At 49.4% G+C, this 12,563-nt stretch overlaps 2 protein-coding genes across 2 annotated transcripts in view; one reads left to right on the plus strand and one right to left on the minus strand.

The window, feature by feature from the left end:
- Positions 1 to 8,458: 8,458 nt before the first annotated feature.
- On the minus strand, positions 8,459 to 9,136 carry LOC141099694 (gastrula zinc finger protein XlCGF66.1-like). The gene is made up of 3 exons (XM_073587654.1): positions 8,991 to 9,136; positions 8,682 to 8,861; positions 8,459 to 8,599 (listed from the first exon to the last, which is right to left on the minus strand). Exons 1-3 carry the CDS (start codon positions 9,066 to 9,068, stop codon positions 8,459 to 8,461), a joined length of 399 nt encoding a protein of 132 aa, XP_073443755.1. The 5' UTR covers positions 9,069 to 9,136.
- A 584-nt stretch (positions 9,137 to 9,720) lies between these two features.
- Positions 9,721 to 12,563, plus strand: part of LOC141099695 (uncharacterized) — a 103,750-nt gene continuing 100,907 nt past the window's right edge. The window contains exon 1 of the mRNA XM_073587656.1: positions 9,721 to 9,771. Coding sequence (XP_073443757.1) covers positions 9,721 to 9,771 — 51 coding nt within the window. The remainder of the gene's footprint in view (positions 9,772 to 12,563) is intronic.

Raw genomic sequence — 12,563 nt, forward strand, 5'->3', positions numbered from 1 at the left:
ATAAAATGGCTAAGTATGGAATGGACAAGGCAACTGTTAGGTGGATTCATAACTGGCTTAGTGATCAGACCCAAAGAGTGGTTGTAAATGGCTGCACATCCAGTTGGAAGAATGTCTCAAGTGGGGTACCACAGGGCTCTGTCCTGGGCCCTGTATTGTTCAACATCTTTATCAACGATTTAGATGAAGGAATTGAGGGTAAACTGATTAAATTTGCTGATGACACAAAGCTAGGAGGGATAGCTAATACCAGAGAAGAGAGAGAGAGGATTCAAAAAGATATAAATAAACTGGAGAAGTGGGCAGCAACTAACAGAATGGTTTTTAACAGGGAAAAATGCAAAGAATGGGAGGAATAGGCCTAAGCAACAGCACATGTGAAAAAGACTTGGGTATACTAATAGATCACAGACTGAATATGAGTCAACAGTGTGATGCAGCAGCAAAAAAAAACAAATGCAATTCTAGGATGTATTAACAGAAGCATACAGTCTAGATCACGTGAAGTCATTATTTCCCTCTACTCCTCTTTGGTCAGACCTCATCTGGAATATTGTGTCCAGTTTTGGGCACCATATTTTAAAAAAAGACATCAACAAACTGGAACAAGTTCAGAAAAGAGCAACCAGAATGGTGACCGGTCTGCAAACCCTGTCTTATGAGGAAAGGTTGCAGGATTTGGGATTGTTTAGTTTGCAAAAGAGAAGACTGAGAGGAGACTTAATAGCTGTCTACAAATATCTAAAGGGCTATCACATTGTAGAAGGATCAACTTTATTCTCATTTGCACAAGGAAAGACTAGAAGCAATGGGATGAAACTGAATGGGAGGAGACACAGATTAGATATTAGAAAAAACTTTGACAGTTAGAGTGATCAATGAGTGGAACAAGCTGCCATGAGAAGTGGTGAGTTCTCCTTCAATGGATGTCTTCAAACAGAGGCTGGACAGACATCTGACTGGGATGATTTAGCGAATCCTGCTTTGAGCAGGGGGTTGGACCAGATGGCCCAGGAGGTCCTTTCCAACTCTACGATTCTATGATAGTGTCTGAAAAAGGTAGAAGGTGATGACCAGGTGGCCGCCTTACAGATCTGTTCTATAGATACCTCCGATCTTCCAGCCCATGAGGTCACCATCGCTCTTGTGGAATGGGCTCTCAACCCTTCCGGGATGGTATTTCCACTTGATGAATATGCCCTGGCAATCGCATCCCTTATTCACCTTGCCAGGGTACTCTTAGATGCTTTGAGTCCTTTCCGAGGTTCCTGGAAACACACAAAGAGAGAGCCTTCCTTCCTACATCCTTTGGTGGCCTCTAAGTACTGAACTAGGCACCTCTTTACATCTAGGGTATGAAATCTTTCCTCTCCCCTATTCCTAGGGTTTGGGCAGAAGGAAGGAAGGACTGCCTCCTGGGACCTATGAAAATGTGATGCTACTTTAGATAGATATGCCGGGTCAGGCTTTAAGATGACTCTGTCGTCTAGTATTTTAGTAAACGGTGGCGCCGCTGATAAAGCTTGAATATCGCTCACCCTGCGAGCCGACGATAGCGCCACCTGAAGCACGGTTTTTAATGATGATATTTAGGGGTACTGACTGGATAGGTTCAAACGGGGGACCTGTTAGTGCGGATAATGCGAGATTCAGGTCCCACAATGGTAATTTCAGGCTGACTATTGGCCTGGACCTGGTTGCCGCCCTAATAAACCATGTTACCCCGGGGCTGCCTGCCATATCCTGGTTATAAAGGGCACCTATGGCTGCTATCTGTACTTTCAGTGTGTTAACCGCCAGTCTCTGCTCTAAGCCCCTCTGCAGAAATTCAACAATTCTTTCAATCTGGACCCCGTCCTGAACCCTTGTCCCGGAGGTGGACAGAAATTTCCTCAAAGTTCTCCCATAGGCTCGTCGTGGTCGGTTGCCTACTCTTTTGTAGTGTAGAAACTAGGCTTTCGGAGAACCCCCTTTTCCTCAGCAGTGCCCTTTCAAATTCCATGCTGTCAAATGGAGGTTCACTGCCCGAGGGTGTAACCTTGGTCTCTGAGACAGTAGGTCTGGGAGATCTGGTAAGATCCAGGGGTCAGTTATCGAGAGCATTCTCAGCCAGGAGAACCAAGTTCTTTTTGGCCAGCAGGGGGCTATCAGTATCATTCTCGACCCATCCTCTCTGACTTTCCTTATGACAGCCAGAATGAGAATGATCAGGCGAAAGGCATACGTTAGGTTCTGTGTCCACGGGAGCATCAAGGCGTCCAGGGCCCGAGGATTCCCCCTGGGGTCTAGGGGACAAAATGCTTCCACTTTTTTTATTTTTGTAGTCGGCAAACAGATCTATGTCTGGGATTCCCCACATTTCCACCATCTGCCGAAAATGGACTGTTTTAAGGCTCATTCTCCCTGGCGCAATTGAGTGCAACTCAGAAAGTTTGCTGTCTGGTTCTCTGTTCCCTGTATGTGCAGTGCAGGAAGAGATAGTAGGTTTATCTCGGCTAGGGTGAGGATTTTGGAGGACGTGTTCATTAGGGCTCGGGACCTGGATCCCCCCCTGGTGATTTATATAGGCCACTGTCACTTGATTGTCCGAAAATATGCGGACATGATGACCTTGCAGCATGGATAGGAAGTGTGTTAAGGCATAGCCTACTGCCCAGAGTTCCTTTTGGTTTGAGGAGGCTTCTAATTCCTGGCCTCCCAATTCCCCCTGAGCCACCCTGCTGTTCATGTGTGCTCCCCATCCATTGGGACTGGCATCCGCGGTAATTATATGTGATTTTTATTACCCACGGAATCCCTTTGGATAGATTGTCTGTGTTTCCCCAACAGGCTATTTAATGAAGTTTTGGAATCTAGGGTAATGCGACCATCTAAGTGACCTCCTAATGCTAACTGGTTGGCTAATACATCCCATTGGAGATCTCTCCTATGTAGCTGTGCCCATTGGACCGCCGGCAGGCAGGCGGAGAGAGAGGAGAGAGCCTAGTAGTGACATTGCTTTTGTTAGTGTCATGGAAGGGTTCTGTATCACCTTTGCTATCATTTGAGCAATTCTCTCTTTTTGTGGTCCGGGAGGTAACACTCTTGGGTGTTTGATTCCAGTGTTAGTCCTAGGAACTCCTGAATTTTGCTGGGCTGCAACCTTGATTTTTTCCAGGATTAGAAGCCAGCCGAGGTTCTGTAGAGTGTTCATCACTCTGTCCCTCCGTTCCTTGCATTTTGAGCCGAGTCGCTTGCTATTAAAAAGTCGTCCAAACATGGAATTATTAATATGTCCTGCTGCCTTAGGTGGGCCATCATTTCTGCTACTAGTTTCGTGAAAACTCGTGGGCTATAGATATTCCGAACGGAAGGGCCCTGTATTGAAACTCATCTCGCCATTTATAGAGACCGGCAGTCTGAGGTATTTTCGGTAGTCTTTGTGGATGGGGACGTCATAGTATGCGTCGCTGAGATCTAATACTGTCATAAGGCAGTGAGGGAACAGGATTTTGGTGGTTGACTCCATTTCCTCCTTTCTTTAGTAAACTTAGGACCTCATTTCCAAGAGTTTTTTGTTCTCATATAGATCTTATGGAGTATGGAGTTACCACGTATTTTTGAGGTGTGTGATGAACAGCCCACAGCTGCCACCAAATATGACGAACGGGGGTCCCGCTGCCACCAAAACGTGACGGACAGCAGACCCTGTGTCACCAATTTGTCACAATCCCACCACTGACACGGGTGTATCAATGGACGGAGGGACGCGACACACTGCCGGCACACGGCTATCACAGGCACAGTGGGGGCTTATCTTAGTTATCCCACCACTGGCACCATGTGACCAAAATGCAGCAAACTAACCTTGCTCTAACAATTTACCGCAGGGGGGGTTATTTTGGATGCCTTCACCTCTGCTAACAACCTTCCAAGAACTGCGAGGATTTATGTATAGCCCACTTTCTCAGTTCCACTTTGGAACTCGCAGCTCTCCGGCGCCCCCCTTACCCTCAGGTCAGTCAGGGAACTGCACCTAGGATAATTAGTCGCCGGACGGGCTGCTTGTTGTGCACTGGCCTCTAGACTACTGCAGTAAGGAATTATCAATGCTGTGGCCGCAGCCCCTCATTCAGCAATATAAGACCCTTCTGTACTGCCAGCTAGTCTCGCCAGCCGCGCACACCACGCTGCCACCAGCCACACTTTACTTAATCACAGAGTTAATTAAGAGGGTCCGTGACAAACCCCAAATTAGTAGCGATTATCTAAATAAGGCATATAGTTCGTTTCTAAGAGCATGAAGACAGACTGAATTATTATATCATTTATTCCCCAAAATGAGGGCAGTGATTATATAGATAAAAATTGCTATAAAGTTGAGACATTACATATGTACAGATACAAGTATAAAACAAAAGTGGATGAAAACAGAAAGTACACTCACGGTTGCTTATGAATCTTTAGGCATCCCATGTGGCTGGAGGGGGAGGGGCACGTAACCAAACGTCGCCACTCATCGGCACGTCTCTCTGGCATGAGGACTTCAGCTGCTCTGAACTGGTTTTGCCAAGGGAATGCCTTATAGCCTATGCTGTGTGACATCACGGAAGGGGCAGTCTGGAGAGGGTCTGCCCCCTACTCTTGGATTTAGAATCAAACTACAAAACTTAATATAACTGTATCTCGCAGGAGGAAGTTCGCACAAACACGCACATGGTATCATTCTTTGTAGTTTGTTGATTACAATAATTCAAGACCAAATATGCAGTATTTCGGACACACTGTTTAGAAGGAATCCATATCTCATTTTCTAGAAGTACGAGAATCGTGAAACTTAGGGGTTTAGACAGCTGGCTTTGTGCCCTTCGCAGAAATGTGGGTTTTATATCTCTGCTGCGTATGGTTTTTACGGTACAGTCTCTTTAATATCACCCATAGTTTCATTCAGCCACAGATCTGAGAACAAAGGAACATCTTTTCCAGTAGCTTAATTAACATTCCTAGATCACAGGAAATGGACGGTTTCAGGTTTCACAGAGCTGTGCCCATGAAGACACTGGTGTGTGTGTGGGGGGAAGAGAAAGGGGGGATTTGCAGCTACATGGCAGGCTGCAATGTCCTGATAAGAAAATGGGAGACTTCTAGAAGGTTCCAACAGAAAACATCATATTTTGCAGACATTACATTACAGTGGGAGAGAGAGAGTCTATCCTTAGGCCCGAGCCAATCAGACTTACCAACCAAGGGCTGTTCGAGATTTCCCTCCAAGCTGGGAGAAAAAGGTTTAGACTCCCCCCCCCATCTTGGGCAAATGTCACCAAGAGGGTTTCTTGTCTCGGGACGAGTTACCGAAGAGAATCCCCATATCTCTCCTTCTGTCATCCTATTTCTGCTCTGAAAGAACTTTCTGTTACGAAAGGACCTCAAACACTGTAGGACCCAGATTTGGGAATCCCTTCTTTTATCCCCTGCCTTTTGGAGGATGTCATCTAGCGTCTCCCCGAATAGGAACTTCCCTTCGCAGAGGATCGACCTAGGTTCATTTTAGTTTGTAAATCCCCTGGCCAACATTAGAGCCACAACGTTCTTTGGGCTGCGTTTGACATGGCTGCTGCTTTAGATGATAATCTCACCAAGTCAGCTGATGAGTCCGCCAAGAATGCCACCGCTCCCCTTATTTACTGGAATAGATTCCAGAATCTTCTCTCTGGGTGTACCTTCCTTTAACTGTCTCTTTAGTTGATCCACCCATACCATAAGGGCTCTGGAGGTACATATTGCCACTATAACTGGCTTCAGATTTCCCCCAGCTGATTTACAAGTGCCCTTGAGGAAGGTATCGGCCATTTTCTCTAAGGGGTCCTTCAGAGTACCCTAAAAGTGTCCTCAAAGGGGAGTGCAAAACTTTTTTGAGGCCTTGGCGACAGCTACGTCTAGTGTCGGGGCTTTGTCCCAAGATGTGGACGCCTCTTCATCAAAGGGATATTTCCTCTTAAGGGAAGGGACCGTGGAGTTTTTCCACTCTGGTTTTTCCCTTTTCTTTTTTTAAGGCCCTGTATGTTCTCGTTTAGCGGGAACACTCTGTTTCTTTTGGCTCAGTCCCCCAGACATTATGTCCTGGACTGACCTATCAGGGTGAGGGACTGCCACCCCCATGGTAGATCTTATTGCCTTAACTAGCGTGTCTACCTCCTCTGGGGGAAAACAATGATGGCCTCCCGTTTCCTCGTCTGAGGATGATGAGCCAGTGACTGAGGTATGTGAGGTAACCTCCCCTGACGCCGAGACTTCTGACTGGGAACCCACTCCAGCGTCCTTCCTTTTAACTTTTTCCCCTTGTTTCAGGGATAAAAGGGCACTCTGAACCTCTGATCTGATTACAGCACTTAGGTCCAAGGCGAAATCCGGGGTTTCCTCACAAAGAACTTCCTGTATGCAGGATTCGCAGGGCTCTGCTATAAGTGGGGCATTCCCTGTTCTTTGTTCCCCCTTCTTTTTTCCCTGATAAGGGAAAAGAAGTCTATTACAATGGTGAACATTCTCGAAGGTCACTCACCTGATATGCGCGGCTGCAGGTATCGGTTCGGGAGGTGGATTCAGGTCCCGTACGGGCTGATCCAAGGATGGCGACTTGCTCCTTGCAGCCGACCTGCTGCGTTGCGTGGAGTGGCGACTGGATCGGCCATCACTCCTGTCCTGCTCTTTTTGCCGGTGATGCTGGTGTTGCTGTTGCCTGGGCTGCTGCTTAGGCTGCTGCTTGAGCTGCTGCTCCTCTTGCTGGTCGCTGTCTTCCATACTTACAGGGCGCTTACAGCCAGGAGCAATTCCAGCACTTTCATTTTCGAATTTCGCGGCGCGTGACGTCACCTCCTCTACCAGACTGCACCGCTGTCTGCCCCGGGGAGTGCGCAGTGCGCTGACTCAGAAGTCATTTGTCCATTTCTGGGGCAGCACCATATTGGTACACCTCTGTACCATGGCGCTGCCCGTGTGTGTCCCGGGTCCCCACCAGCCCCAGAATCCTTTCCAGAGCGGCGGCTCAGTCCTCTCCCCCCAGCTCACCCTGTCGAGCCCGTCGGCTGCAGCGGTGGCGGCTTCAGGAACCGACCCGCCATGACAGGGGCTTCCCCGCTGTGAGCCCCAGGACGGGACAGCCCTGGATCTCCTATTAGGTAAGCTGCTGCGGTTCTGTAGGTCACCCGTCAGGGACAGGAACCCAACCAGGGGTGGAGGAGAGGTGCCGCCCTTTTTATCTGTAGGTTCCTGTCCCTGATGGGCGGATCCCCTCTCTCCATGGTGCTGTCATGGGTGAGAGAGAAGCGATCATTTTTTGAGAAAAAAATATGATTTTTTATTTTCACGGCTCTACGTAATTAACTTCTGTGAAGCACTTGAAGGTTCAAGGTGATCAATACACATCTGGATAAGTTGACATTTTGCTGGATGTAATTTTTTTCTAAGCCTCACAATGGCCACAATATTATAGGCATTATCACCAATAATATCAATGCTATTATATGCATTATGTAATAATGGGGGCAGGTCAGTGAGGGGTCAGCGACCTGTCATAAGTCAATACAGAGGAATATGTAATCAGAGCACCACATAAAGCCCCGCCCACAGCCCCGCCCCAGAGCACGAGAAATCTCATTAACTGAAAACTACAAATACAGATTAAACAACAGTAAACTAGAGTTGCCCTCATTTATGGTGGAGCATTGGATCTACTATGGATCCTGAGCAGAAGATTAGAGAAAATAATATTGCTCCCCATTTCAGGAGAGATTGTGCAGTAATCTGAATTCCTTAGGATCAGAAACAATGTAATTGGTTGTAAGTTCTATAGAAAAGGGATTTCACGGCCCAAAGTCATTTGAACAGTTTTGGGTGGAGGAGAATGTTGTGGTCTAGAGGCAAAATGGTGATCATGGTAATACGGCCGGACTACACCACCGATAAAGCAGCCACAGCCGGTGACTGAGAGGAATCTGTGACTTCTCTGCATTCAGTGGTCACTACTCACCTGGGTAGTCATATGTGGGAATCTCCTCTTTACACCACTCATCACCCCTCACATATGTCTCTGTAGTATTAATATGGGTCAGATCTTCACCCTGAAACAAATATTGTAAAAGTCACCGACAGATGGAGAAGTCCCATCTATGATCAGCTCTAATCCTGCCATCTCCACCGTTCTCATTACACAAGTATAAAACATATAATACTGGGGGATAAAACAAGACTGAGCACAAGACCTTCACAGCCGTCTACACATCATAGGGGAGATCTCCTGACACCTTCTCTCCATCTACCTGATGATCCTGAGGAGCACTGGGATCTTCTTGGTTACAGTCCTGTGGAAGAAGAGGACGGGGACATCTCTCTGGTGTTGTCCTCTTACTGGATAGATCTGGAGGAAACACATACAGGGACTGAATTCATTCTCTACATACAGATAATTATAGGCCGTGTGTATTTAGTCCTGTCTATTACCTGGTGATGTGAGGGGCTGGGGAACCTCCATTATGACGTCCTTGTACAGATCTCTGTGTCCTTCTAAATACTCCCACTCCTCCATGGAGAAATAGACGGCGACATCCTGACACCTTATAGGAACCTGACACATACAATGATACCGTCATCCCCCGATCCCTTCATAGTGTTACTGTATAATGTCCCAGCATTCCCAGCAGTGTCACCTCTCCAGTCAGCAGCTCAATCATCTTGTAGGTGAGGTCTAGGATCTTCTGGTCATTGATGTCCTCATGGATCAGGGGGTGAGGTGGAGGCCCCGTGATTGGGCTCAGGGGTCTTCCCCATCCCTCAGACACAGGGTCCTGACAGCGATCACTAGAGGTCTTCTTCACCACTGTGTAATCCTGGCTATGGAGAGACACATTAATAAATCTCACTACAGACATCTCCAGAGTCCTCACCTCTCCAGTTCTGTCCATCTGTTATTCCCATAGATAAGAATGATGTAATGTGACGTCATCAGAGTCTCTCACCTCTCCAGTGAGACGGAAGAGGATCTCTAGGGTGAGGTGTAACATCCTCTCCGCCATCTTGTCTCTGTCCATATCCATCCTTGATGGGTAAATCAGGAAAATTCTCTTTTGTAGAAGATCTTCACTGAGAGGATCCGATATTGTAGAGACCTGAATGAGAAGAAGATGATCCGATGTAACATCATAAGAATCCTGTGTAATAATACACTTACTGGAGATAATAAGGGAAACATATGAGGAGATTTATTATCTTACAGGGTTTAGTTTTCTTCCCTGACATCTACTAATAAAACCTATATATTTAGGCCACAGACAACAAGCAGTTTCCTCCTCGGAGTCGGCAGCTGAACACGTTCCTCATAGACTCATCTTCCATAACGCTAATTCTCCTCTCATTACCGACACTGGAATCGGCATTAGCAATACTGCAGGAGATATTCATTACACGCGACATGAGAAATAACTCCTTCATGATGAGGACGACATCTTCATCTTCTACTGCGGCTCTAGAGACAGATGTGGCCAGAGTCGGTCACTGCCTCCATCCCCACCGGCCGTCTATATGAAGGTTTCCCGTCTTCCCCGCACTGGAATCTTCTATCTATATGTAATATATGGGTACAACCTCAAGAACACAGTCCCAACTGCGAGGCCTAGTGGGGGAAACATCACACTTTGGGGGTGCTTCTCTGTAAAGGGGACAGGACAACTGCAACGTATTGAAGAAAGGATGGATGGGGTCATGTACCGGGAGATTTTGGCCAATAACCGCCTTCTCTCAGTAACGGCATTGAAGATGGGTGGAGGCTGTGTCTTCGAACAGAACAACGACCCGAAACACAGAGACAGGGAAACTAAGGAAAGAATAACACAGGGACCGAAAGGGTTAATAGGACTCACAGGAGGAACCGGCCCAGAAAGCAGAAGGTCCAGGAGCATCTGCCATATATATGGCTGCTCTGTGCGCACAGGACCTGTGATGAGGTCACAGGAGGGGAGGAGTCAGGGGTCACATGATCAGGGGCCTCAGTGTGTGCAGGACTCAGTGTGCTGGTTGTCATGGTGCTGGATGAGGGGAAGTTTCTGTGTGGGGTCAGGAGGGGTTTACAGGGTGGATGTAGCAGTGCCGTGTGTGTACAAGGTGTACGGAGCGGAGCCGTGTGTGTACGAGGTGTACGGAGCGGAGCCGTGTGTGTACGAGGTGTACAGAGCGGAGCCGTGTGTGTACGAGGTGTACGGTGCGAAGCCGCGTGTGTACGAGGTGTACGGAGCGGAGCCGTGTGTGTACGAGGTGTACGGAGCGGAGCCGTGTGTGTACGAGGTGTACGGAGCGGAGCCGTGTGTGTACGAGGTGTACGGAGCGGAGCCGTGTGTGTACGAGGTGTACGGAGCGGAGCCGTGTGTGTACGAGGTGTACGGAGCGGAGCCGTGTGTGTACGAGGTGTACGGAGCGGAGCGTGTGTGTACGAGGTGTACGGAGCGGAGCCGTGTGTGTACGAGGTGTTCGGAGCGGAGCCGTGTGTGTACGAGGTGTATGGAGCGGAGCCGTGTGTGTACGAGGTGTACGGTGCGAAGCCGCGTGTGTACGAGGTGTACGGAGTGGAGCCGTGTGTGTACGAGATGTACCGAGCAGAGCCGTGTGTGTACGAGGTGTACGGAGCGGAGCGTGTGTGTACGAGGTGTACGGAGCGGAGCGTGTGTGTACGAGGTATACGGAGCGGAGCCGTGTGTGTACGAGGTGTACAGAGCGGAGCCGTGTGTGTACGAGGTGTACGGAGCGGAGCCGTGTGTGTGCGAGGTGTACGGAGCGGAGCCGTGTGTGTACGAGGAGTACGGAGCGGAGCCGTGTGTGTACGAGGTGTACGGAGCGGAGCCGTGTGTGTACGAGGTGTACGGAGCGGAGCCGTGTGTGTACGAGGTGTACGGAGCGGAGCCGTGTGTGTACGAGGTGTACGGAGCGGAGCCGTGTGTGTACGAGGTGTACGGAGCGGAGCCGTGTGTGTATGAGGTGTAAGGAGCGGAGCTGTGTGTGTATGAGGTGTACGGAGCGGAGCCGTGTGTGTACGAGGTGTACGGAGCAGAGCTGTGTGTGTACGAGGTGTACGGTGCGAAGCCGCGTGTGCACGAGGTGTACGGATCGAATCCGCCTGTGTACGAGGTGTACAGAGTGGAGCCGTGTGTGTACGAGGTGTACGGAGCAGAGCCGTGTGTGTACGAGGTGTACGGAGCGGAGTCGTGTGTGTACGAGGTGTACGGAGCAGAGCTGTGTGTGTACGAGGTGTACGGAGCGGAGCCGCGTTTGTGTGGACCCCTCTGTGTACTCCCAGCTTCGGTCGCAGACGCCTCTGTGTATGCTGTATAAACCCATATACCCCCAGCTCCAGTCGCAGACCCCGCGTCTCACACTGTATACACCTGTATACCCCCAGCTTCAGTCTCAGACCCCTATGTGCAGGCTGTATACACCCGTATACCCCCAGCTTCGGTCACAGACCCCTCTGTGTACGCTGTATACCCCCAGCTTCGGTCGCAGACGCCTCGGTGTACGCTGTATACACCCGTATACCCCCAGCTTCAGTCTCAGACCTCTCAGTGTATGCTGTATACACCTGTATTCCCCCAGCTTAGATTGCAGACCCCTCAGTGTGCTCTTTATACATCCGTATACCCCCAGCTTCGGTCGCAGACACCTCTGTGTACGCTGTATACACCTGTATACCCCCAGCTTCGCTCACAGACCCCGCGTCTCTCACACTGTATACACCCGTATACCCCCAGCTTCAGTCTCAGACCCCTCTGTGTACTCTGTATACACCCGTATGCCACCAACTTCAGTCGCAGACCACTCTGTGTACACTGTATACACCCGTATACCCCCAGCTTCGGTCACAGACCCCTGTGTTCACTGTATACACCTGTATATCCCCAGCTTTGGTCGCAGACCCCTGTGTACACTGTATACACCCGTATACCCCCAGGTTCGGTTGCAGACCCCTGTGTATGCTGTATACACCTGTATACCCCCAGCTTTAGTCACAGACCCCCCTGTGTGCGCTGTATACACCCGTATACCCCCAACTTCAGTCGCAGACCCCTCTGTGTACGCTGTATGCACCCGTATATCCCCAGCTTCGGTCGCAGACCCCTGTGTACGCTGTATACACCCGTATACCCCCAGCTTCAGTCGCAAACCCCTGTGTACGCTGTATACACCCGTATACCCCCAGCTTCGGTCGCAGACCCCTGTGTACTCTGTATACACCCGTATACCCCCAGCTTCAGTCGCAAACCCCTGTGTATGCTGTATACACCCGTATAACCCCAGCTTTGGTCGCAGACCCCTGTGTACTCTGTATACACCCGTATACCCCCAGCTTCAGTCGCAAACCCCTGTGTATGCTGTATACACCCGTATAACCCCAGCTTTGGTCGCAGACCCCTGTGTACTCTGTATACACCCGTATACCCCCAGCTTCAGTCGCAAACCCCTGTGTATGCTGTATACACCTGTATAACCCCAGCTTTGGTCGCAGACCTCTGTGTACTCTGTATACACCTGTATACCCCCAGCTT

The sequence above is a fragment of the Dendrobates tinctorius genome, unplaced genomic scaffold (assembly GCF_039654945.1).
Source record: "Dendrobates tinctorius isolate UK_male_01 unplaced genomic scaffold, ASM3965494v1 ptg000101l, whole genome shotgun sequence".
Taxonomy (NCBI): domain Eukaryota; kingdom Metazoa; phylum Chordata; class Amphibia; order Anura; family Dendrobatidae; genus Dendrobates; species Dendrobates tinctorius.